Source organism: Misgurnus anguillicaudatus, chromosome 5 (assembly GCF_027580225.2).
Source record: "Misgurnus anguillicaudatus chromosome 5, ASM2758022v2, whole genome shotgun sequence".
Classification (NCBI taxonomy): Eukaryota; Metazoa; Chordata; class Actinopteri; order Cypriniformes; family Cobitidae; genus Misgurnus; species Misgurnus anguillicaudatus.
Window position 1 is genome coordinate 7,390,354 of NC_073341.2, and position 27,035 is coordinate 7,417,388.

The 27,035-nt window shown below is 36.7% G+C and overlaps 1 protein-coding gene across 1 annotated transcript in view; it reads right to left on the bottom strand.

The window, feature by feature from the left end:
* cacna2d3a (calcium channel, voltage-dependent, alpha 2/delta subunit 3a) overlaps nucleotides 1–27,035 on the bottom strand; it is a 167,471-nt gene that overhangs the window by 33,460 nt on the left and 106,976 nt on the right. The window contains 14 exon segments of the mRNA XM_073867468.1: nucleotides 4,889–4,966; nucleotides 7,560–7,681; nucleotides 7,826–7,921; nucleotides 8,189–8,282; nucleotides 8,378–8,472; nucleotides 8,560–8,605; nucleotides 10,109–10,176; nucleotides 11,249–11,310; nucleotides 11,560–11,631; nucleotides 12,176–12,259; nucleotides 20,094–20,168; nucleotides 20,347–20,427; nucleotides 20,568–20,639; nucleotides 26,810–26,943. Of these exon segments, the coding sequence (XP_073723569.1) occupies nucleotides 4,889–4,966; nucleotides 7,560–7,681; nucleotides 7,826–7,921; nucleotides 8,189–8,282; nucleotides 8,378–8,472; nucleotides 8,560–8,605; nucleotides 10,109–10,176; nucleotides 11,249–11,310; nucleotides 11,560–11,631; nucleotides 12,176–12,259; nucleotides 20,094–20,168; nucleotides 20,347–20,427; nucleotides 20,568–20,639; nucleotides 26,810–26,943 (1,179 nt within the window).

Below are 27,035 nucleotides of genomic sequence, written 5' to 3' on the forward strand. Positions count from 1 at the left end.
GGTCCGCCAAATGATGTTTAACCACAAGCTATTTCTTTGCTAAAAACGTAAAATATATGTACTAGAGGTCTTCTCGGGTCCAAAGAAATGTACCCCACCCGAAATGACCAAAATCACTTTATACCCGAACTCGACGTGCATAAATAATTTTTTTTTAAAGAAAGACCCGACCCGAGACAAATCCAAGAAAATTAGACCTGAGTCCCACCCAAACCAGTGGCATTTTTTTTAACCCGACTGGACCCGAATGTAAACGGCACCGACTTGTGTGCAATCTATACAAAAGTGTAAAACTGCAAAAAAAAACCCGTAAATGTACATTGACTGACAACGTAAATTAACCTACCGCCAGCCACACAATGTCGCAAGCACTCTTGGCAAACAGAGGAGAGGTTTGAAAAGAACATTGACAAGCGAGAGAGTTTGGGTTTTTGGGTCCATTCGGCAAAAACACATTCATTTTAAATTACCAGAGACTCGATGCAGATAATATTATACCTGACCCGTGTCCGAGGCACACGTGAAACTTTTAGACCTGAACCCGTTCTGGTCTCGAGTCGGACCTTGGGTTTTCGGATTCTAGGTGGACCCGTGAAGACCTCTTATATGTACAAAACGTTAAATGTCCCCTTTAAGTTGTGCACGTGCGTGGCCTCATAGGCTTGAAGGCGCACGTTCCGTTATAAAATATCTGAAGATTATAAGTGTCCACTCAGGAAGCAGCAGTAGCGACAGAAAGGCCATCATAATACAGGTAAATCTTATAGGCATGTGTGTCTTTCTTTCAGAATGTTATTTCAGAATCAGTGCGACATGTTGTCTTATCTATATTTCTGAACTTGGATGTTTCACGCTGTTCAGTTTTAAAGCGCTAATTCAACAGGCAAATGACACCACACCGCATTTGCATTATAAACTGTGACAAAACTATTGCTCGCATTTAAAAATTAATAAAACATGCACCTTAATGGTGCTTTGTGCATGATTCATAGTCGCGTTGAAATCTGCCTCTCAAAGAAATGCGCTCAGACTCGTTGCATGTTGTTCTCCTAAGTCTAATATGATGCTCTGCAGAAAATAAACATATGTTACTCAAACTCGTGACAATGATGATCCACGAGAAAGGCAACAAACTTGAATTATAAAGTAGCACAACTTCTTTCCCCAGCACAATAGTGTCCTTCACCATGATCAGTCATCTTTATAAACTGAAAGCCCAGGTTCAGGTAAATGTGTAATTGTCCATTTCACAGTAAAATGAAAATGTATTACTCTGCAAATACCTTAAAATAATATTTAAACTAAATCTACTTTACCAAAAAAGAAAAAGAAAATTATGCATGTACAACAACAGCATAATAGTGCTAATGTACTGTCTTAACATACAGTAATATGGCTGTGTGACAATATGGTTTGTTTCCAGTTCCAGTCCTTGATTCTGATTGGTCAGTAGTTGTACTCCACTTCGCTTTATGCCTAATACAAAAAGGCAAGCACTCGTACCTTACTGCTTTTTAAATATCTCTGTTTTACACATTTAGTATCAGGGGTCCCTGCTCCATGCCTCTCTCATCTAAGGGGTCCACGCCCCGAAAAACGTTGAAGACCCCTGCTGTACAGTAATGTAAAATGGTGTGAAAACTTATGTGTGTGGGTCCTGATGCCTCAACTGGAGCTGACCTGACATTAACTTAAAGTTTCTTAATTTAAATGTAACAATTGGATGTTTCTGAAAATAATAATTATAATAAGAGTAAAAAACAGCTATCCAGCATTTTGAAAGTGCATTTGATTATTTATTCAAAGGAAGCTATGTTTGCCATGACAGACAGGGATGGATCAGATGAGATTCTTCTTCTGGTATCTCAGCAGAAAACTTACAGTGTTTCCACATGAAGAACATCTCTCTTGACTAGCATTGTTTATATTTCATATCATATCAATCCAGTCAGAATCTTTACAGATAGGTGTATTATATAGGTTTGCGCAGACACTCTCTTTTAGATTTAAAATCTTTAAATCATGAATAATCCTAAATTAGTGCACAGCTGAACAGTTTCACATCTCCACCTTGTAAATTATGCCTAATTAATCTCATTGATGTATAAAAAACACCTGCCAAGTTTAAATCATTTACGAGTGGCAAGAATTATTTTTTTCCAAAACCTACAGCATTCGAACAAACAAAAGTGCATATGTCTGCTCAGACCCTGGCATGGTGCTAAACACGTTTCTACGTCAAAGACCGTTTTAATAAACATGAACGTTGCCATGGATTTTTGCACACTCTACCTAATAACCAGCCCTACATTCACACTGTGAGTGTTTGGGACAACATACTAATTGAACATTCCTGGACTTAGCATTGTACAACAACAACAAGGCAGATGTTGTGCTAAATAAGCACGTTTATATCACATTAAAGTGCAGGTGTTTAGTGTGCATAACACAAATCCTGAACCATCATACTTCACCGCAAAGGTAAGTAACGCTCCCAAAAATACTCTAAAAACGTGGCGCCATGTTTTGACATGTTTTCTCCTTATCATAGCAGAATCAACTTAAAATACTCCATCATTAATAATCATACACTTACGTGTTTGACATCATTTGAAACTGTGAAGGGTCTTCTTTAATTTGTGTACATTTACAATAACAACAGATCTTTGTGTTTTTGTCAAATAACATTTCTGTCTCTGCCAGCTGTCTCTCAAAACACGTTACAAAAATCAATTGAAACTCCGCAAATACTTGTTACACAAACATGATACACATATCCAAAGAAAGCCTGAAATGTCTGCTTTTAAACAAGCTAATTATAATTGAAAACAAATAATGCCTGTTTATATAATCTGCATTGAACTAAAGAGAGAACAGTTTTCCTGGCTGAGCTCATTATCTTTAATGCGGTCACGCCCACAGGTGGTACCCGCTGTTAACATGGAAATGAACAGACGAGCAGTTCGAACCATAAGAAACAAAGCGTGAAGTTTTATCAGATTTAAAGACTTTACCATATGTTTGGATGATAAACTTTACACACACGTGAGGAATATCTTTATTTATGTCTGGACATTGAGGAAGAGAAGCGTTTATCTTTAACGTTACCTAAGAAGAAGAAGAATGGAAGATGCACTGGAGGAGGATATATTCCTGATGTAAGTAATTTATCCTCATTTATATTTGCTATCATGTAATATGCTTATGGCTTGTTCAGTTCAGCCTGCATAAGCGACCTCAGCAGAGCATGCTTCAGATTGAAAAACTTTCGCATTGTTTACAAACGAGGACGCATGTACTGGCATGTAATGGTGGATAACTGTTACATGCCGTACAGTTTTAAACACAGTAATTCACTTTGTATTCTTCATGGCAACTTTAAGTAAGGCTGCACTGCAGGATCTTAAGTGTGTGATGTAAGATGATTCCATATATTGTTTACATGCAATGCAATTCCATACAATGCGCTTTACATGCGACACCGTTTTTTATGAGCTAAAAACAGAAGCTAGACGATAAGGGGATAGGCATCTGAAAACAGCTTTTTATATAACTAATCACTGCAGATGTTTATCTGAGATGTTCTGAATTTAGTTTATGTACATGATAGTTTATCAGAATATAGTGCTATCAGTGATATTTGCCCATCAGTTATGTATGTAGGGGTATTTCTGTGGACAATTTATGCTAACATCTGTTTCTAACTCTCTTACAGGTCTGCATCCCTCTCATCAGTACAAAACTATAACGTTGAAAAACATATTCACACTTTTTGAACATAAAGTTATATGGTAACATGAGCCACATGAAGTTTACAGCTCTGTTGTGTATCAGTATCTTAGTTTATACAAGTTAAGTTTTGCTTCCAAATAAACTGAAAATATCCCACTGACCTTCATTTTTATTTTGATTATATTGTTAACTTCTTAATAAAACACAAACAAACATGTATACATTTATTTGTCCTCACATTCTTTAGAGTAGTTCCCTATCACATTCCTGCCTAAAGGCTCATTATGCAGCTCATTATGCGAGTCTTTGTTTGCTCAGTTGTCAATCAATCCTTCTCGCATATGGCCCCTCTAAACAAAAAGTGTCTTACAATTTCTAAATCAATATATTGTTTTATGTGAATGAGTAAGCAGAATGATTTTCACATTATTTTAAAGAAAAAAACTCTAGACTACTAGATTCTGTTTAGAAAAGTCTTGTTAAACCATGTTTAGTATGGGTTTTGTGGACTTATATCAGTGACTTAAAATTTAGCTTTTTTAAAAACCATGCAAAAACATTTTTCTCTCAAAAAATACAAACATGTTCATACATGTAGCTCATAAAATATTGTAGCCCAGTTTGTGCTGAACGCAGTGGTATGAGACACTTGGCATTAATATTTTTAAAGCAACTGAAAAAAGACCAAATGTAAGAGCATGTCAGAACCTCTGACAGTGTCCCAAAATGACCGGACCCCAGAGGGTTAAGCAGCTATTCAAAACTTTCAATTCTCATGGATCATATCCTATCTGTGCCAAATGAGGGGGAAAGAAATCGGAATTTAGTCACTTCAAACAGGCAATGTAAATGTGGCCTTAGACTCAAACTTCTTTACACTTGGTCTCGAATAGTCCTGGTCTTTGACTTGTCATAAGCTTGACAAAGGTGGGAACTAGACTACAACCCTGACTAGTTGTCCAGTACTGTTGCATTCACACAGCAGGGCTTCTTCGTAAATGTCCCGAAAATGTACAAGTGTGAGTTTGGTTACAGAACTGTGTGTGAACATGACTGTATCAAAGACTCAAATACAGGAGTGACGACCGTATTCTGGTGCTGTGTGAATTTGGCCATTATAACACATCCAATGCATGTTTGAGAATGAGGGAGATACCTGCAGCGATGCGTGACTCTCTCTCATCAAACAGATGAATGGCACTGCTGGCTAACAGCACACTCTCATTCTCTGAACCTGAAACATACACACATTCTGGTTTCCATGTTTTGTAATGCATTTCATACTGCACAAACTGTATATTCTATTCCCTTCCCCAAACCCTAACCCCAACCATCACAGAAACCCTTCTCCTACTTCACATTTTCAAGAAACATCATCCTGCTTGATTTATAAGCTTATTTCCTCATGGGGACCTCAAAATGTCCCCACAAGGTACAAAAATACTGGTTTCCCCACAACGTGATAATTACCAGGTACGTACACACACACACACACACACACACACACACACACACACACACACACACACACACACACACAGTTCATTAATACTTGAAACCAAATCTCATTGAAGACATTCCAGTGTTGAGAGTTCATTGTGAGAAAAGAGTAATTTGCATGTTTAGATGAGACTTTCTCCTTAACAAATGTAAAAAAAACTTCCATGAACTTCTTATATTTTGTCGTATTGTTGTCTTTGATGGTGAAAATGAATTGATAACCCTAGTTTTTTATTATTATTTTCCGCATTAACACTTTTAGGGAAAGGGAAAACGGTAGCACTTTACAGATCTGTTAAAACTGGGTAATGTTATGGTTATATATGTCATTTCATGGTAATATTATTTTTTATATTATTTTAAAAGAAATCAATAAAAGTTCTGCAGCAGGTATTTGTCTGTTGAATTGAACACTTTCATCATTTGTTAGCTTATTTCACACAACTACTACAATAACTTGGTTAGTCTATTGACAACAGTATCAGAAGCCTCTCTTTAAAAAAAAGAGCAAAAAAAAAAGTGCGACGCAGCTTTTATTGCTAGGCAATCACCGAGTCAGCTGTCTTGTCAATCAAATATTAACGCGTGAGCGCTCTTTTGCTGTTAACTGTCATATTAGCAGAAACTTTAAAAAGAGGACGCTTGCTCTGACCTTGTTTGAGGGTGAGAAGTGCACAAACACAGGAGAGAGTGGGCGAGTGGAATCCGGTTCTTCAAAGCAAGCAACTGTAAACTTCCCTTACCACAACGTAAGGCCCCGCTCTCCCCTCATTCGATTGGACAATGGAAAGACGCGAATGACGTCGGGCATTGCCTTTGCGAATCTTAGAAACGGCCTGTGACGAGGTGCTATCGGAATGTGAAAGTAAGCGTCTTTCAGATCCACTGATATGAACCAATTGCCCAGTCGAATTAACGACATGATTCGTCTGGCTGTAAGCATTTTGAATGGCCATTTGGCAAGAGCGCGATTCAAAACGCGTAGATCCAATATCGGTCTGAGGCCGCCGTCTTTCTTTGGAACGAGAAAATAACGACTGTAAAAGCCTGATTCGCTTTGATCCGCCAGGACCATCTCTATCGCGTCTTTTAGTAATAAAGAACGCACCTCTTCCCTGAGGATCTGCATGCGATCGTCTGGGACAGTGGTGTAGAGAACGCCGCAAAACCGGGGCGAGCGAATTGAAGAGAATAACCGTGTTGGATCACGTTTAGAATCCAGCCCGGCATACCGGGGGTGGATTGCCAAACGGAAAGTTTGACGGCGAGCATCGATATGCTTATGGACGGTGAGCCATGTGTGTGTGTGTACAGAGGAGGAAATTTGCTCTTTTTGTGAAAAGGTAAAAATTAGTTTTTCGCTGTTACAGCGAGGGTGTGTCCAGCGCCCGAGGGGACTGAAACACGTAGAACTTTCGAGGGCGGGCCGGCCGAAGCGGGACCAGAGCCTCTTTTCCTCCTCAGACTCTCTTCAGGGAGGCGGCGGCGTGAGTCGCGCAGGTCTTTAAAGGTTGACAGGTCCGGGCCTGCCTTGTCCATATCACGGAGGAGTTTTGCCTGGTATACTTGCAGTACTGCCATCGTGTGGAGAGCAGATGCAGCGTGGCCATCGGCAGCGTAAGATTTTGACGCCAGGGTTGATGTCAGATGGCAGGGCTTTGACAGATTGTTCATCTTCGCCCTCCATCCGCCGGCCGATGACGGGCAGAGTTGGGCGGCAACAGATTCCTCGAGCGGTGGAGTGGGGAGCGAGCCAGGACTAAGTGAGCTCCTGGTGAACCTCTGGGAAGAACGGCGCCTGCCGCTGGCGGGATGGTTGACGGCGCCAGGGCTGCAGGAACCACGGCGATCGACGGCGAGTAAGGGCTTCTTCTTCGGAGCAGCGAGAAGTTTCGCGCTGAAGAAGAAAAGTAATGAGCTCTTGACGTATTACCCCGGGCTTATATAAGGACGTGTGTATTTTCTACAGACGTTAACCAATAGGCTTCAATCGCGGAGTAAACAGGAGTTTCCCCCATAGCGTCAGCAACTGACGCAATGCGAAGTGAACCGTAGTGAAAGGGAACCATGAAATTACGTATGAATTACCATAACATTACCCAGTTATTACCTAAACAGAAACATTTAAATGCTGGTGAAACTGTAAAAAAACAACTTTACCGTACTGACATCACACTAATGTAAATGTGTTTGTTATTGTTATCACTGTTAGATTAATATAGGATATTGGGTGAATTTTTTTGAGATTCTAACACAGCGGTTATGTTAATGGATATTTTAAATACATTATTACAAATCTTTATTTATCTGTTTGTGTGTATAGTCACCTGTGTTATAAGGAAGAGAATAGACGAAGGTTCCAGGCACTTGTTCAGCTGCCCGTTTATACCACAGTGGAAAACTATCGGCACTGAACACCAACTCTTTATCTTCTCCTGTCAGCAAGTCTCTTACACCACACAAATAGACTATTACCACATTATAACAGAGACATGATGCGCTATTTGTTCCAGAATATTTATTACACATTAATTCGTTTTCATGATCATTACATTGTTATTTGTACTTGATCATGTGATTCTGATGTGCTTACTGATTGGACAGTTGGTCTGGCATCACAAAAAGGTTGATACGCGATAGGCCGGTTCGAGTGCCAAGGAAAGCTATCTCCACCCCTTTATCAGAGTTTCTACAAGAACAAAGAAAAGAACAGCTGAAGACTCATGATTGATCTGGAATAGGAAAATACTGATTATAGTTCAAATCAATATAAAGCAAGCTTTCTGTGATGCATAGCGTGAAGTATTTAACATTGAAATAAATAAAAATAAATTTTAACGGAAATAAATTTTAAAAGTAAAAAGAAGTTTGATTCTGATTTCATGTTGACTTTAAAGCTTTTTTACAAAAGTATATTTGCATAAAGGCAGCACTACAGTTTGTGTCCTCGTCTTACTCAGATTTATTGAGAGCAAGGCTGGTCCAGTACGCCTCAAGTGGAGCGGTGACCATAGCATCAAACAGAACCTCCTCAACCAGATCCTTATCACCTATAGAAACACTCATAAAACATTATCTGACATTACAAGCTGATTCATTAAACATTTGAAGAAATGATCGATTGTGAAAGCTCTGCTCAACTCACACTTGATATGTGATTCTCCATTAAAATAGAGCTTTATGGCCTCAATCTCAGACAGGAAATGATGGTCTGGATGTTCGGCTGTGTTACAATACATCCTGAAATTTACACACACTTATCATACAGTAACACCTCAGTGCGATGTATATAAAACAACAGACTGTGATGTTTTGAGATTATATTACCATTCTTCGGCTAATGCAATATCTGGATGCTCCAAATCATGTAGACCTGACACCAAAAGAAAACCGTCGGGGCAAATGAATGATGTGATTATGTCATCCCTTATTAGTATTAGCTGTAATCTATTTTGGGACCCTGGACCACAAAACCAGTCGCAAGTCACACGGGAGTATTTGTAGCAAAAGCCAAAAATACATTGCATGTGTTAAAATTATAGATTTTTCATTAAAACCAAAAATCATTAGGATATTAAGTAAAGATCATGTTCCATGAAGATATTTTGTACATTTCCTACCATAAAACCTTATTTTTGTGAGTTAATGCAGTTGCTAAAGACTTGGACAACTTTTACTCTTTCTCCGCCATTGGCAAGTTATCTTGTCAATTAAGAGAAAACGTTTGCATTAAAAAATGTGTTCCTGATGAGGTTTTATGTTAATCTGTAATACCGCGATTATCCACTAAATTACCCAATTTATAAAAAAACTGAAGCAAAAAAATTATTTATTAATTTTAAACTCCTTGTATGTTTTGATAATCGTTCTGAATCTGATCTCGAACAAAATTCCTTCACCAAAATGCAATAATTTTAGCTTTTTGCTAAAAAAAATTTTTTTTAAGAAAAATACCCATATTTAAGAGTTTATAAGCAGAGAAAAAAATATAGATAGGATGAAAGTTTTTCCCGTTTTGTTTGTTTGTTTATTGTTTATTTAAAAGCAGAGGGTCAGTTCTTTCATTTGATATATTTGTATGTTTGTATATTTATAGAAAACATATTCCTGAAAATCACAAAAAAATGCTGGTGGGCAACTTTTCAAAAAATGGCTGGCGAGGAATGAGTTAAAGGGGATTTTCTAAATATTTTAATTTTTTGCACCCTAAGACCCCAGATTTTTAAATAGTTGTATATCAGCCAAATATTGTCCTATCCTAATGTCATGAGTCGGTTCTGTGTTCCCCTGTGTATGTCTCTTATTTTGAAGTTCAGTCTGTGTCTGCCATGTTCTGTAGTTCTTTGTAGTTCTTTTCTTTCATTTGTCTGGGTGCTGATTGTTCCCCCAGGTGTTTCTCATTCCCCAGTGTTTGCCTTGTCCGATGTCGGTGATTGTTCAATGTAATGCTCTTTCTGTCTGTATCGGTCTGGATTGTTTTACCTACAGTACCTGCCTGTTTGTGGATATACTTTTATATTATTAAAATACTGCACTTGGACCCTCTGCCTCTGACTGCTTGCTTTAAGCAACAACACTACACCTAACAAACCATACAACTTATTTATTCGGTTTTCAGATGATGTATAAATCTCAGTTTCATAAAATGTACCCTTATGACTGGTTTTGTGACCCAGGGTCACATTTCTGCTGAACAATAAGAAAATTGCCACAAAAAATGTCAATTGACAGAATGATAAATGTCAACACAGTGATGCTTTTCATGTGTGGACATACTGCAGCCGTGATCAAGCTGCATTCAACATGGATATAAACAGAACAGACAGTGAAGTAGGAAAATCAATAGCAAAAACATAATTTTCAAATATACAGATACCTTCTTCAACAGAAATATTTCCCCTAAAGAAATATTTGCCATGACCTCTGGACAGAGCCACCCCTAAGCTGAAAAGAAGAAGAAGAAATTACACAGCCAATTTAGATAATTTTGCATTTTAGATAATTACATCAGCAATCTGACATGTGAAGAAAAAATATAATCAATACATGAGTCATTACCAGATCTTGGGATCTGTTAATATTTAAGTCTATTACATTCACTCACATTTTTTATTGGACAATCATATTTCCATTACAAATTGAATGTTGCAATAATTTCATCTTTATAATAAAATTTTTCAAAGTGCCCTATCTGTGACTGATTATGCTGCGAACGCAAGATCACGCTGTGGCTTTGAGTTCATGCTGCGACTATAAGATCACGTTGTGACTGAGATCATGTCGTGACTGAGATCACATTGTGACTGTAATGGGTTCATTATAGTTGTGCGTAGGTGCTACAGCATAGCTTCTTTCACATAAACTTCTGCGTCATTGTCCGTGTCGACATGCTATTACACATGCAGACCGTTAGTAGGTGGTATGAGATTACGTTGTGACAATAAGGTCGCGTTGCGACTGTGAGATCACGTAGTGACTGAAAGATCTCACTCTCACTTTTTTTATTGGACAATCATATTTTCATACACAACATGTGACTTTATGGTCACGTTGTGAACTGTGAGATTACGTTGGGTTTTTCTATGGATCACTGAATTTTAATAGTTTAGATTGTCCCACCTTATATTAGGCAACTAGTTTTGTCTGTAACCAGACTGCAGATAAATCAAATAAGAAAAAGAGGAAAATGAATAAAAGGGAAAAACAATTTGTTTTGTTGGAGTTTTGATAATAACCTAATATTTGTAAATAAAAAATAAATGAAATTTTTTAAAATTAAAATATTAAAAAAATTACAAAAGCAAAAAACATTAAAACAATATAATTTACTTTTAAGTTTAATTGTATGTACTTTTTCAAATCTACCATTTAGATTTTTTTAAAAAGAATCATGAAAATGCTACAAAAATCAGATAAATCATTTAATTTAAAGTTAATTCTGTTAATGCTGAGTGCATGTACATGTATGTTTACATAGACATGTATGTTTGGAACCATGATGCAGTAAAAATCTTACCTGAAAGGAGTTCCTTTAATGTCTGTGTAGTAGTAGTCATTGTGTAAAACAAGTACACGTTTCTGAGACGAACAGAAAAACACACTGTAAGAGAAAGCAAATTATGCAAAACTTTTTTATTATTCACACAAGTGTGTGTGTGTGTGTGTGTGTGTGTGTGTGTGTGTGTGAGTTTGTGCATGTCTGTATGTGTGTGTGCGTGCATGCATGCATGTCTGTGTGTGTGTGTGTGTGTGTGTGTGTGTGTGTGTGTGTGTGTGTGTGTGTGTGTGTGTGTGTGTGTGTGTGTGTTTGTGTGTGTAGTTTCTTGCCCCTTTATCCATAATCTTTTTCACTTCCATAGAGAAGCTTCCAGTCTCCCTGTTCACCATGGCATTACGCAACTAGACAAATGAAGGGAATTAAAAAAACAGTTCATATTTGTTAAGTGATAGCTAAAAACTACATAAATTACAACAACAGTCACAGAAGCAGCAATCAAACCCCATTCCAAAAAATCAGGATAATAAAGCTAATTATAAGGTAAAATTACTTGCAGCTTTTGACCAGTGGGGGTGCTGTCTCAAACCCTCAGACATAAGACTGATAACAAGTTTTGATTTAAAGGGGTCCTATCATGCCAAAGTCTTGATTTAGTTTTGGGATGTTCTAGAAAAGGTCTTTATGCTTGATTAATAAAACATGTTCTAACATATTTTTAGTATTGATTCTCTTACAAAAGTTTCATAATTGATTTTCTCACCAAAATAATAATAAAACAAAACATTATGCATAATACATAAATAATAATAATAATAATGTATGTCAATACATTTTTAAAGTTTAAACAGGTCATTCATCTATTCATATTCGATAAGCAGAATCTAAAAACCATTTATATACTGATTTCTCCAAAAAGGTGGACATTGTGAATTTGGTAAGTTTTACCACATCCTCTTTATCTTCCCACTCCACTTCGGACAGATCCACACTGCTGTAACTGGATTTCCTCTTTTTCTTTCCATCATTAAACTGGGAACACACAAACACACATTTTTATTAGCCTGGATTTCACAGAAGAGGTCACATTTGACAATACCTAAGACTTTATTTACATTACTTTATTTCTCAAGTTCACCTGGTCATCCAGTCTCAACCATCATCTCCTAAACACCTAAAATCATCAACTTAACACCAAGAATCATTTAACTAACAACTAAAATCATCCAACATTTCATCTCCTAAACACCTAAAATCATCAACTTAACACTTCACCATTAACTTAATACCAAACATCATTTAACTATCAAATAAAATCATCCAAGTAACACATCATCTCCTTAACACTCGACTCCAGTTAGTTTTTGGAGAAACTGTAAACACACAGGTTCACTTTAATTTTCCAGCCTGCACTTTAAATGATAACTCCCTGTCTTCAATAAAAATCTGTTATGGACAACGGTTTGTGTTTTATTATTAAGATTGTGTTTATCTATAATTGTGACTTAGACAAAGTCAGACCACATGCAATGATGTATGCAATACATGATGTATGTTTGATGAGAACTTTTTGTTCCACCTCTGCTGGCAAGTGGTGGAAGTATAAGAAGTAAACTCACAACATTTTATGGTAGCATTGTTCAAACTATTTAAAGGATTATAACTTTAAATTTCACTATCAAATTAACAAACAATCAACATGACACAAAGAGAGCATTAAAACTTATCTGGCAAATAGACAATGATTGGTTGTACCCAGGGATGGGCAGTATTTCAAATACATGTATTTAAAATACGTATTTGAAATACAAAATAGTATTTTGTATTTTGTATTTTTAAGACTTTGGAAAAAATTAAATGTAATTTGTATTTAAATACATTTAAGATGAGTATTTTTGTATTTTTAAAATACTCAAAATACTTTGAGCCAGTCAACCAGTCAGGGTGCTGTTTTCATGCATCAACTAGTTCAGACCAGACACCAGAGTTCAGGTAAGCAAATATATCTGTGCAGCTTTTAGTGGGCAAAAATTCTAATGTTGGAGTGAAAAAAGCAAGGGTGATTGAATTATTGGGTGTGATGTGATTTGTGTTATCATAACTGTCGCGAAAGAAAATTCAGATTCACACTTGCACGTTGGCGGCATGCAGTTTAATGCACGACTGAGAGAGTGTGAAACGCTGACAAATAGGCCTACACTTTTGACTTAAAGGAAAACTACCATTTTTAATATTTTACTATGTTCTTACCTCAACTTAGACAAATGAATACATAACTATCTATTTTCAATGCATGGAGAAAGAGCACATAGTTTGCAGCATTTCGACCTCAGCGTGCAGTAACATCTTCACAGGAGTAATGCTGTTACTGCGCCAGAGGTTAAAGTGCTGCAAACTAAGTGCTCTTCCGCCATACAGTATAGTTCTCATTTTTATCCACTTAAAAATCACTACGTTTTATTTTCTGTCACCATACTTACGCGTGTAATTACTAGCGTAACAGTCTTTAAATAGGGAAAACATGGAAGTGTTTGGTGGCTTCTAAATTCTTCCCTGTTTAGATCCTACAGAATAAATGGGACTAGGCTAAATGCTAACACATTCATGACACGCGGTGCAAAGATGAAGTGCACATATTGAAAAAAGATAGGCATGTATTCATTCTTCTAAGTTGAGGTAAGAACATAGTAAAATATTGAAAAACTGTGGTGCTTTCCTTTAAAGGCCCTTTCACATGTGACGCGGCAAGTGGTGGAATCAGAACACAGTTGCTGATTTCTTTTTAGCTTTGTGCAGTTGAAGCCTTGTTTACACTTTTGCAATTCGCATGGCTCTACTCTACGGCGTCAACCTGCAGGCTCCTCAGTAAACCTACAAGACTTTTATGCTTGACGTGCTCTCCGTTGTATAATTCTGTGAAATGACAGAGTAATTGTACTCAAAATCATCAAAAAGCAGCGATGAGAGGAAGTAGTTTGCCGAATAATTTATCAAACACTCGTCTCGTGAGAAGTTTGTAAATACGTGGATTTCTTCACATACTGTAAAAACTGATTAGGTTGTGGGTCATTTTGACGATACATGAAAAAGTTTTTATTATGTTTTTATAAAACATCACTTTACTTGAATGGGTGTTCATAAGGCTGACATGACACCTTCATAACCATGACATGACACGTGTCATGAATATGAAGGAGATTTTGTTCACGTTTATGACAACTGTCATTGAGTGTCATTTGTTCAATTATGTCATTTTTATTGCAAAGATGACATGGTTTGAGATGTCTTTGTTATGACAACTTGACATTAACCAAGACAACACAACTGACCACTTTTTTACCAGTGATACAAACTGAATTTGTCATTAAAATGTCATTAAGTGTTAATACTCTGTAAAATAGTTTTATAACAGCATCATGAATATTTTTCTTGACCTCAACTACAGTGGTACAAATATTATTTGTTATTAAGTGTTAATACTCTATTAAATAGTTTTATAACAGCATCATGAATATTCTTCAGTTCATAATGTTTATTTGACAGAGTATTAATAATGTTTGACAAAGTATTAACACTTAATGACATTTAAATCACAATTTAATGTAATGTTAACCCACAAAGGTAGGTAGTTTCTTAAGTTTGATAATTATTGTTTATGATTTATAACAAGTTGTGTTGTATTGGTTTATGTCAAGTTGTCATAACAAAGATATCTCAAACAATGAGGTATGTAAAATAAAATGAAAGTTTCTAAGCAGTTGCACACATCTACATGCTTTTTGGCATTCAGAAATAGACCCAGATAGATTTCAGCACAAAAGGGATACTTGCACTGAATCACCAATTTCACATGTATTTTCTGTATTTTGAAAATACAAAATACTGTATTTGTATTTAAATACATTTTTCCACACAGTATTTTGTATTTGTATTTAAATTTTCAACGCAGTATTTTGTATTTGTATTTGAAATACATTTCCATGTATTTATGCCCATCTCTGGTTGTACCACCTGACATCTTTATTAATGGGGATATAAAAAATATTGTATAAAAAATCATTAAAATGTACTGAAATGTTCAATTAACAAAACAGTTTAAACATATATAGATGTATAGATATATATAGATTTCAGTCTGTTAACTTTTTAAACCATTTTTTCCAGTGTTCTGTGATAGGCAAGATACATTGTGTGTTCTTTTTACTTTCTAGTAATCTGTAAACTCAGCATCTACAGTTTCCTGAGATCTCTTCTTCCATAGGCTGAAAATAACCTTCATTTAATCAATAGTGTGTCGTGTAGTGATAAATGACATTGGGAACAACTATTGTGAATGAATCTCTATAACTAACAGGAAGAGCTGTTGTCCTTTATCTGCTAAATCAATAAGGATTGTGTGCCATGGACAGTCAAGCCATCTCTACTCTGCACTTTCTCATCAATGTTCCAATGTCTCTTTCTCATCATTGTCCCGTGCCCTGTGAAAAGCTGGTGTGGAGACTGGTGCTCAACCTCTTCCATAAGTTACATTTATTTTTTAGCAGACACTCACCAACGAGATTATCAAGTATGGTAGCCCTTGAATAAAATTCAAGATAAAGTCCTATCTACTTGAATAGGGAAAGACCGATCACAATTACACAACATATTTTAGACCAACAATTAAACCTGGCATTAACTGTATAATTATTTTTGTGTCTTAAGCTCAAATTGCATTAAAAAACACTTTTATTCAAAGTCGTTCCAGGTGGCATGCATGCACACAGGTTGTCAACCGCCATACATGACTTTGAGAGTATAGTCTTTATCAATTCATCAATTGGTTCAATCTTTTGGTTCTTTTAACTGTAAGATAGGACTTCCATCACCAGAACTGCCATATTGAGCATTGCACTGTCCCCAGTTCATAGTAATAGCAGTGCCACATTTTACAACCAGATGTAGCGATGCTTCAGTGGTATTATCGCAAGCAAGTTCACCTACACAACATATCCTGATCTTTACTCAACTCATGTCTGCATGAAAAATAAGTGTTCACACTCTTCTTTGACACAAACTCTTCTTTGACACATGGATGTTTACTTGTGCACTTTGCCAAAATACAGTAGAGCTAAATGCTAAACCGGGAGTTTGGCAGCTGATTTATTTAAACGATTCAACTTGAGTGACTTACTCACTGTAAGCCCAGACAAGTTGATTCTACTTAAAAAAACATAGGGCAACTTGCTGCCCTAAAAACATTTGTTAAACAAACAAGTAATTTTAAGTTAAACAAACAAGTAATTTTAAGTTAAACAAACAAGTAATTTTAAGTTAAATCTAATTAAGATTGCTGAACAGGCCATTAAAATGTTTTGTTAACTGAATGTAAAACGTCCAGTAATATATCCTTGTTTGATTAACTAAACATTTCCTTTTCTACAAATAGTCAGTTAACAATATGAGAAACTTATTAAAGCATAGTTTTATAAAACTTGTAATGTTAAGAAAATCCTGTAATCGTTACCTCTCCAAAAAAGATGCCTTGCAAAGCAAAGGTAACATCAAGTCAACCCAGGTGTAAACTTCAACCTCAACCCTAAACACACAATTCTCAATAATGGTGACAGTAATCAAATCTTGTAAAGTGAAAAGATGAGCTCTTGCACTTTACCACAAAAATAATAAGCTACAATGTTAACAAAAACCAACTGCAGTAGTATAAATAAAGAAAAACAAACAAACAGCAAAACAAAACTCATATAACAGTAGCAGTTAATTTATGCATGCTGCAATGCGTGATGGGAAACATTTTCAAATCTAAAAATTTAAATAAGCTAAAATAAATTGATTCAACTCAAAATTTCTGGTTGAATGATAGAAATCATGCAATTCGTGCATTAAACTTAAAAACTTGCATAATGGAGGACATTTTTCATGGTTTAGGTTAAAAGAACAGTATGTAGGATTGGGGTCAAAACTGGTATTGCAATCACAAAACTTGTGGCTAAAACTGGTACTGCAATCACACAACTGGTGGCCAATACACAACATGACAACATAAACATCAGTTGAGAGCTGCAACTCCACTTTTTAAACGACAATATCCTGGCCGGACCACTGTTGTGAGTTATATAAGTATTTGAAATGAAAATGATTTCTTAATGTCTAGTGACATATCAGGGCCATTTTATGATTAATTTATATACATTTCTTACATACGGTTCCTTTAAGTGTACTTATTTATTTGGGTTAAAATAACATAAGGGTTAACAGTGCGGCATTAACAATAAATAAAATAATTTATAAAATAATGCAGGTTGTAGGTAATGAATGACTAAGCTGCAGGTCATTTACTATAAGCTTGATTTAAAAATTATTTTAGAATTTAGGATTTTGTCAAAATTTTAAAACCTGTTATTTAGTTGAAAACATGGTAATAAATTACAATAAGGTTGCATCTGTTAACAATTAGTTAATGCATTAGCTAACATGAACTAACAGCACTTCTACAGCATGTATTAATCTGTGTTCATGTTAATTTCACCATTAACTAATACATTTATAAAATCCAGTGTTGTATCTGTTAACATTAATTAATGCACCATGAACTAAATGGATATTGACATTAACTACAATTAACAAGAATTAACACGTGCTGAACAACTATTTTGTTCATTGTTTGTTTGTGATATTTAATGCATTTCCTAATGTTTACTCATACAACCTTATTGTAAAATGTTACCGAAAACCTTAACCAATGTGTTAACAAAACAAAAGCATTTAAATTCACACAATTCATAGTGGTGCAAGTAGTCAATGTCCATGATAACAAACAATAGAACGGAACAGCAAGGAAACAACAGAGAACACAGCAATAACATAACACTAAACTAGACTATTAAAGGGGCCATGGCACAAGACTTTTTTAAGATGTCAAATAAATCTTTGGTGTCCTCAGAGCACATATCTGAAGTTTTAGCTCAAAATACCATATAAATAATTTATTAAAGCATGTGAAAATTGCCACTTTGTAGGTGTGTGCAAAAATGTGCCATTTTGGGTGTGTCCTTTAAAATGCAAATGAGCTGATGAAATTCAAACACTGATCACAATGATGTTGGTTTGTTGCAATTAAAACTCAAGTATGCTTTTCTCTGCACTAAATGTCAGTGCTGTGGTTGGAAAGTGCAGATTAAGGGATGGTATTATTATAATAAGAGCTCCTTATGACATCATAAGGAGAGCCAAATTTCAACTACCTATTTTTTACGTGCTTGTAGAGAATGGTTTACCAAAACTAAGTTACTGGGTTGATCTTTTTTCACATTTTCTATGTTGATAGAAGTACTGGGAACCCAATCATAGCACATAAACATGTAAAAAGTCAGATTTTCATGCCATGGTCCCTTTAAAATAAGAGTACAAGACAAGGGAGACACAGACCGATAGCTTAACACTTAGTCTGTGCAGGTTTAAATCATCTATTACAGACAAGCTTTGAGGTGTACAGTATGAGGACTTGTCCGAACAGTCTGCAATGTATGTAAAAAACACTATAATGTACTTCTGCTTTGTTGACAAGCCAATAGACGGTGGGCAAGAGCATTTCTATAAGCCACCATGCCTTATTTTGTCACCATAAAAGTATCTGAGTGGACAGAGTGCTAAATCAGATATCGCAAAAACAGAAGTAAAAAATCTGATCTATTAGCTTAAGCTATGATGTGAATATGTTGAGTGACATACTGTAAATGTCACAGTTATGAAAAGATCTGTTGCAGTTTAAAAAAAGAAAATTAATACCTAAAATCATACTGCTGCAAGGTTTTTGTCCGAACCACAAGAGGACATTTAAATCATTGAAGTTTTTGTATTGCAAAATTAGTTTATGTTGTGGGCTATGTATTTATTTGATTAGGAGAGTAGAATATTTCTTTACAGTTTGAGGATAATGTTTTGGATATCTAGGATCTTGTGGGGACATTTTGATGTCCCCATGAGGAAACAAGCTTATAAATCAAACAGAATGATGTTTATTGAAAATGTGAAGTAGCAGAAGGGTTTCTGTGATGGTTGGGGTTAGAGATTGGGGTAGGTAAGGGGAATAGAATATACAGTTTGTATGGTATAAAATGCATTACGTCTATGGAATGTCTCCACAAAACATGGAAACCAGAATGTGTGTGTGTGTGTGTGTGTGTGTGTGTGTGTGTGTGTGTGTGTGTGTGTGTGTGTGTGTGTGTGTGTGTGTGTGTGTGTGTGTGTGTGTGTGTGTGTGTGTGTGTGTTGTGGTATGGTCCACCACAGACCAACACAGACACATTCAGCACCATGGAGAGCAGCATGAGATGAGGTCATAAGGTTTGGGTGATCAGTACCAAAGACAGCTCCTCTAACTCACATGCACAACTGACAGGAAGCTTCAGCTGCAGTCTGTTACATACAGTCAACACTCATATAAAACAGAATAAAGAGGCCTAAATAGAGAAGCAGCAGGTGAGCAGATACAGAATGCTGGATGTCCCCCAGCCCAGATGTTGGTCAAAACCTAACCCAGACAAGCTCCTGAAAACAAAAACCTAGTGAAGGACATGAGTAGCCTGATCCTCCTTGATTAACCCCTTTTCTCTTCCCTACCAGATACTGTGATTTTATGCATTCAGGTTTAACCCAAGAAAGAGGGATTATTACCTTATCTTTCTGCTTAAGATTGAGGCAGGAAAATAATTATTTTGTTTCACAACATATAAAAGATGCTAAATCAGAAACACATATTCACACAGAATCAAAGGGATGTGTCAGAGTACAATGACACTGATGAGAAGCATTCAGCCTCAGCGTCTGCTGAAGAGCTTTTACACTACGATCATCATCATTACATTACCAGGGGCTGCAGGTCCGGATGGGTTAGTATGTATCCATTGTTGGTTATGGCAAATGCGTAACCATGGATTCCCAGCTGTGAACACACACACACACACACACACACACACACACACACACACACACACACACACACACACACACACACACACACACACAGCATCAGATATATACATTAAAAGCGAGTGAAAGTGCTTTAACCCACATGTCTATCGGTGACATACAGGAGAATGAAAGTTGTCCTGCTCATGTACCTTGTATTTTGGTATGGCCTTCAATATCTCAGACACTGGCACATCTGTGCCCACCACTCCAAGAAGAATGCCCTTGTTTCTCTATAAGCAATCAATATGGCAAAATATAGCAAAATAAAATGTGTAGTCATATTTACAGCCCATTTATATATTTACAGTCATAAAAACCTTAAACTGATGAATTAACCACAGTTCAAGAAATGTAGTTATTGGACACTTACAGTCTCATTTTTGGTGCTGAACACAGGCATGGCCACAGTGGTCGTGAGAACAGGACGCTGACCGCCCTGCAGCTGCAGAAGCACAAGCACACACATACGAGAGAGAGAGAGAGAGAGAGAGAGAGAGAGAGAGAGAGAGAGAGAGAGAGAGAGAGAGAGAGAAAGAGAGAGAGAGAGACATGTGTGTACATACATTAGTAGAGAAATATTATTGAGGCATATATGCAATTGACAACGTTTACATGCACCCTCATAATGTGATTATAATGGGATTTTGGCAATATTGCGATTACATAGTAAAGTATACACACAATACTTAAAATAATTTGATTAAGCTCATAATCACAGTAAGTATAATGGTATTTAAAGAGGTTGTGTACTCTGGTTTTAATCGCAGTATGCGTCCATGTAAACACTATAATTGCAATCTATACCGCACTAACTGAAGTGCGCATGTATTTTTAAGGGGACATTTCACAAATTTTTTTAAAGATGTCAAACAACTACCCAGTCTCACAAGGTTTCATGATATAGTCACTTATGATTCTTTTTTCGTGATATTATCACGAATCTTCGTGTTTTTCGTGATCGTATAACGAATTTCTGTTTTCGTGTGATTATTACGTATTGGTTATTTAAATGCTTTTTCCTATTTTCAAACCATTGTCGCTTCGGTTTAGGGTTCGACTTGGTGCTTGCATTAGAATGTTACTTTATGCATTGGTTTATACTATTTTTCGGATTTAATTTTTATATGTCGCCTGGCATTAGGGTTAGAGTTGGGTTTGTGTAGGGATGTCATTTTATGTAAATCTAACCCCAAACCAAAGCGACAATGGTAAGAAAATAGGACAAAACAGTTGAGTAACCAATACGTGATAATCACACGAAAACAGGAATTCGTTATACGATCACAAAAAAACGTGGAAAATCACGAAAAAATAATGAAAAATGTACGTGACTTTATAACGAAATTTCGTGACACTGGGCAGCAAATACGGCTTTGGTGTCCCCAGAGTACGTACAGTCTTGCTCAAAATAACAGCAGCACAATGCGACCAACCAGAATAATCAAGGTTTTTAGTATTTTTTTTATTGCTACGTGGCAAACAAGTTACCAGTAGGTTCAGTAGATTCTCAGAAAACAAATGAGACCCAGCATTCATGATATGCACGCTCTTAAGGCTGTGCAATTGGGCAATTAGTTGAATTAGTTGAAAGGGGTGTGTTAAAAAAAATAGCAGTGTGGCATTCAATCACTGAGGTCATCAATTTTTTGAAGAAACAGGTGTGAATCAGTTGGCCCCTATTTAAGGATGAAGCCAAGCCAACACTTGTTGAACATGCATTTGAAAGCTGAGGAAAATGGGTCGTTCAAGACATTGTTCAGAAGAACAGCGTACTTTGATTAAAAGTTGATTGGAGAGGGGAAAACCTATAAAGAGGTGCAAACAATGATAAGCTGTTCAGCTAAAATGATCTCCAATGCCTTAAAATGGAGAGCAAAACCAGAGAGACGTGGAAGAAAACAAAAGACAACCATCGAAATGGATAGAAGAATAACCAGAATGGCAAAAGCTCAGCCAATGATCACCTCCAGGATCATCAAAGACAGTCTGGAGTTACCTGTAAGTACTGTGACAGTTAGACGACGTCTGTGTGAAGCTAATCTATTTTCAAGAATCCCCCGCAAAGTCCCTCTGTTAAAAAAAGGCATGTGCAGAAGAGGTTACAATTTGCCAAAGAACAAAGATCAACTAGCCTAAAGAGAAATGGAGGAACATTTTGTGGACTGATGAGAGTAAAATTGTTCTTTTTGGGTTCAAGGGCCACAGGCAGTTTGTGAGACGACCCCCAAACTCTGAATTCAAGCCACAGTACACAGTGAAGACAGTGAAGCATGGAGGTGCAAGCATCATGATATGGGCATGTTTCTCCTACTATGGTGTTGGGCCTATTTATCGCATACTAGGGATCATGGATCAGTTTGCATTATGTTAAAATACTTGAAGAGGTCATGTTGCCCTATGCTGAAGAGGACATGCCCTTGAAATGGTTGTTTCAACAAGACAATGACCCAAAACACACTAGTAAACAGGCAAAGTCTTGGTTCCAAACCAACAAAATTAATGTTATGGAGTGGCCAGCCCAATCTCCAGACCTTAATCCAATTGAGAACTTGTGGGGTGATATCAAAAATGCTGTTTCTGAAGCAAAACCAAGAAATGTGAATGAATTGTGGAATGTTGTTAAAGAATCATGGAGTGGAATAACAGCTGAGAGGTGCCACAAGTTGGTTGACTCCATGCCACACAGATGTCAAGCAGTTTTAAAAAACTGTGGTCATACAACTAAATATTAGTTTAGTGATTCACAGGATTGCTAAATCCCAGAAAAAAAAATGTTTGTACAAAATAGTTTTGAGTTTGTACAGTCAAAGGTAGACACTGCTATTTATTTGAACACACCCCTTTCAACTAATTGCCCAATTGCACAGCCTTAAGAGCGTGCATATCATGACTGGGCAGCAAATACAGCTTTGGTGTCCCCAGAGTACATATAAAGTTTTAGCTCACAATATCATATAGGTAATTTATTATAACATCACTTTGTAGGTGTGAGCAAAAATGTGCCATTTGTGGGTGTGTCCTTTTAAATGCAAATGAGCTGATCTCTGCACTAAATGGCATTGCTGTGGTTGGATAGTGCAGATTAAGAGGCGGTATTATTATAATAAGATCCTTTTCTGACATCACAAGGAGGGCCAAGTTTCAGTGAGCTATTGTTTCACATGCTTGCAGAGAATAGTTTACCAAAACTAACCAATTTTCATGATATGTCCCCTTTAAGCGTGAATTCGTAAAACTTGACATGAGGAAGTTTTCCCTGATCTCACACTGTCTGTAATCTACCTTCATCCAGAAACAGCTCAAATAACACCAGAGCAGCGTATAAAACCATTTCAGGCACTGTCATAACATTTCTGTCTTCATTACGGCACTGAATAACGACATACGTCCATAAGAACGTGTTTGTCATTTTAATGTAAGTAAATTAAAACAGTGGACAGTATATGTAAGTTCATCATTTGTGCTCTGCATTGGCTATGTGTGAATAATCAGAAATAAAAACTGTATGTAAACAGGTAAAAAGTGAAGAGGTTATTGCTCCAGTCATGTAAACATCTTACTTATTAAGTCCTTACTCTGATTATTGAAAATAATCCTATTATTGATGTATATGAAAACGTAATCAGTGTGTACTGTGTTTAACCATCCAGACAGAATTTGATATGTAAAGTGTAGAAATAAGTCAATGTTTCTGTAAAGCTGTTTTGTAACAATTCACATTATGAAAAGTGCTATGAAACTGTACACCAGGGGTCGGCAACTGAGTTTGGCATTGGGCCAAAACAAATTTGCCACAGAAATGAGCACAAATGGACGGCTATAATTATTGCTTTTAGCAATTATGTTATTGTTTCACCTGTAATTGTAATTCCGACTAGTCGAACACAGATTTTGTGAGTAGCTGTTGCTGTCATGACAGATCTAATACAAACCACAGAACCATTTAGGTATACAGTAGATATAAATACATTTCATATTAGAACCTAAAAGATACTAATGTACACTCTTTAGGTACAAAACTGTACTTTTTTGAAAGGGCCTGCCCTAGTGACAACTAGAGACCATATTTCTGACAGTATAGTTTGATTAAATAAATCAGGACTGAATCTCTATGATGTTTTCAGGTGTTCATAAACACAGTTTAGCTGTCAGGATGTTTGGGTAATAGTGTTTGTTGGCTGATGCAGCGGGGGTGAAGACATTCATCCTCTGAATTGAAATCCCACATAACACAGCCTGCTGCTCTCACATGCATATCCAGCATTTACTAACACAGCATGAACATGCAAAAGTGGATAAATGAACTACTCGTGAGTGAAAGGCAATCAGCCAGAGCCGTAGACGTTTATGTGACTTTATCCCATGCATTCACTGGGAACCCACACAGTGGCACTGCTATATTAGACTGGACAAGACAGCACATTAAACACATGTGAATAACAAATGTAACAACAACATCTTTGTCGAGTATGGAAATTTTACTCAAAATGTGACCTGCATTTAACCCATTCCATTAAGTAGTGAACACACACACTCGGAGCTTTGGGCAGCTATACCTACAGCGCACGAGGAGCAATTGGGGTTAAGGTGCCTTGCTTAAGGGCACCTCAGTCGCAACCTAGCCTGGTCCAACCAGACACTCGTACATTCATTTCATTTGTACAGAGAGTCTGGCCACGCTCCATTGCAAAGCGTTACTTCCATTAAGGAGGGTCCTCTGTTGAAGTATATCATGCGCCGAAACCGGCCGGAAACAACAAGTCCGAATGATCAGACCAACAAAACTTAGCAAATATTGTTCTTGCTCTGGCTTTAACTTCTGTATATTCGGCAGTTTTGCAACAACGGACCTCAACGCACAACCTCAACGTCATCGTTCTTAGCCACCCCCCTCTGTTCGCTGATTGGACCTGCAGATTTTTGCGGAGAAAACGAAAGTGTACACATCAGTCCCAGACGTAGTACTGAAGCGAAATGAAAGTTAAGCGGAAGCACGTAGGAGGACGGAGCCAGGCTAGTCGCAACCTGCAACCAGCACACGTCCGAATCCAATGTTTGCTTGACTTCCGGACTCCTGAGGTACTTTCATCGTCTTGTCACACAATTCTATGCATGGGCATGTGCGGGGAATGTGATTGGTCTATGTGATTGCATTTCTAGCAATAAATTTGTATTGTATTAGAATAATATGGAATTTGTTATCACAAAGGCGCTCTCTGTTTATATTTCAAACAGAATTGAAGAATAGAATACGCCGCCTATGTTTTTGTTTGTTACTTAGATTTAAGTGAAGTGATTGGGTATGTTAAGGCGAATCATTTTTGTGCATGTGCTCCTGATTGCGCTTTAAAGTAAAAAAAACGGGAGCGGTAGCAGTGTAGACCTGTCACTGCATCGGCACAAGCCGATGTTTAAGCACAAAAAGACGCAAAACAGATTGACTCACACGCTGTTTGAAAATTTGTGTGTGCGCCCATCTGACGCATGTGACTGTAACGCCGCATCTCCTTATAAAGACACTCTGTTTAATTGAATGTAAGCAGTATTTTGGATCTGTGCACTTACAGTACTCTTATTCTGTCTGTTTCTAATGTTAATTAAACAACGGACAAATAAAAAATGATAATATAATTCATGAGACAAATATTACATACATACATACATACATACATATATCTCTACACTGATGACTGGATTAACCATAGAGAGCGCCAATATATATATAATGAAAATGTATATAAGAGCAATGACAGTATTCTTAATATGACAAAGTAAGTGTTTTGATTAATGCCATTAATGTTTATTTTTTTAATCAGTGTATACAGTATATTTTTTAATTCAGTCAACTAAATGAATATAACATGGCAAAGATGAATGCACATTTATTTATTGATTCAATTAATTTATAGCACTTTGAAAAAATAATCAGTTTTTATAATAGATTTTTGAAAATCAAATTAAGGATTTTAATTTTTAATGTTTTTATAACCTAAAGATGCTGTGTGAAAGTTTGTAACAGAAAGTAGTGGTTTTCATCTTGTCACTTTCTTAGTATAGAAAACACGTTTTACCAAAATCAGTCAAAATGGATTTATTGCGTTTTGGAACCAAACTCTTCATGCGTGTGAAAATACTGTGATTTTCAGCGGTCTAAAAAGATGTGCAGAATGCTTTGATCCCCTTTAATAAATTTAGGGATGTGAATTCGGACGGCAATTTAATTGCCACACGACCTTTTTGTTTGTAAAAAAAAACAGTAGGTAATTCGGACAGGAATTTTTTTATGCAGGTGGTCGGAGAAAAACACAGACATCCTGGATTCGGATGGCAATAAAATCCCTGTAAATATTGAAAATACTTTACGTTCCCATGAGAAATGATTAGCGTCTGACTAGGGCTTAATATTCCCAAACACCACTAGAAAATAGGATAATATAATAAGAAGACACTTAAACTTGATATGAAGACTGTACAGAAGTACAAATGAAATCCCAGACAGCAGTAGACTCCAGTGCGGATCCGCTCTAATATCTGCATCTCCGGTGCGGATCTGCCCCAGAGTCTTCTGCTGTCTGGGATGATTGCTTCAGGTCCATTATCAGTGTAACTCACTGTGCTGTCGATGTAAGCCTCTGTCCACACCATATCATGTTCTTGATCAATGACCTTTGGTCGACTGAGCACGTGCAGATACTCCATCACATTCTCCTGCACGTCTGCCAGTGTAGAGATCTGAGTAAAGTAACCTGACAGCACAGAAAAAAAATGAACAACTCATGGCACTGCATCGGGTATACATGTATGAGTTTAAGAGTTTTTGAAAACACTATGTGTCCTG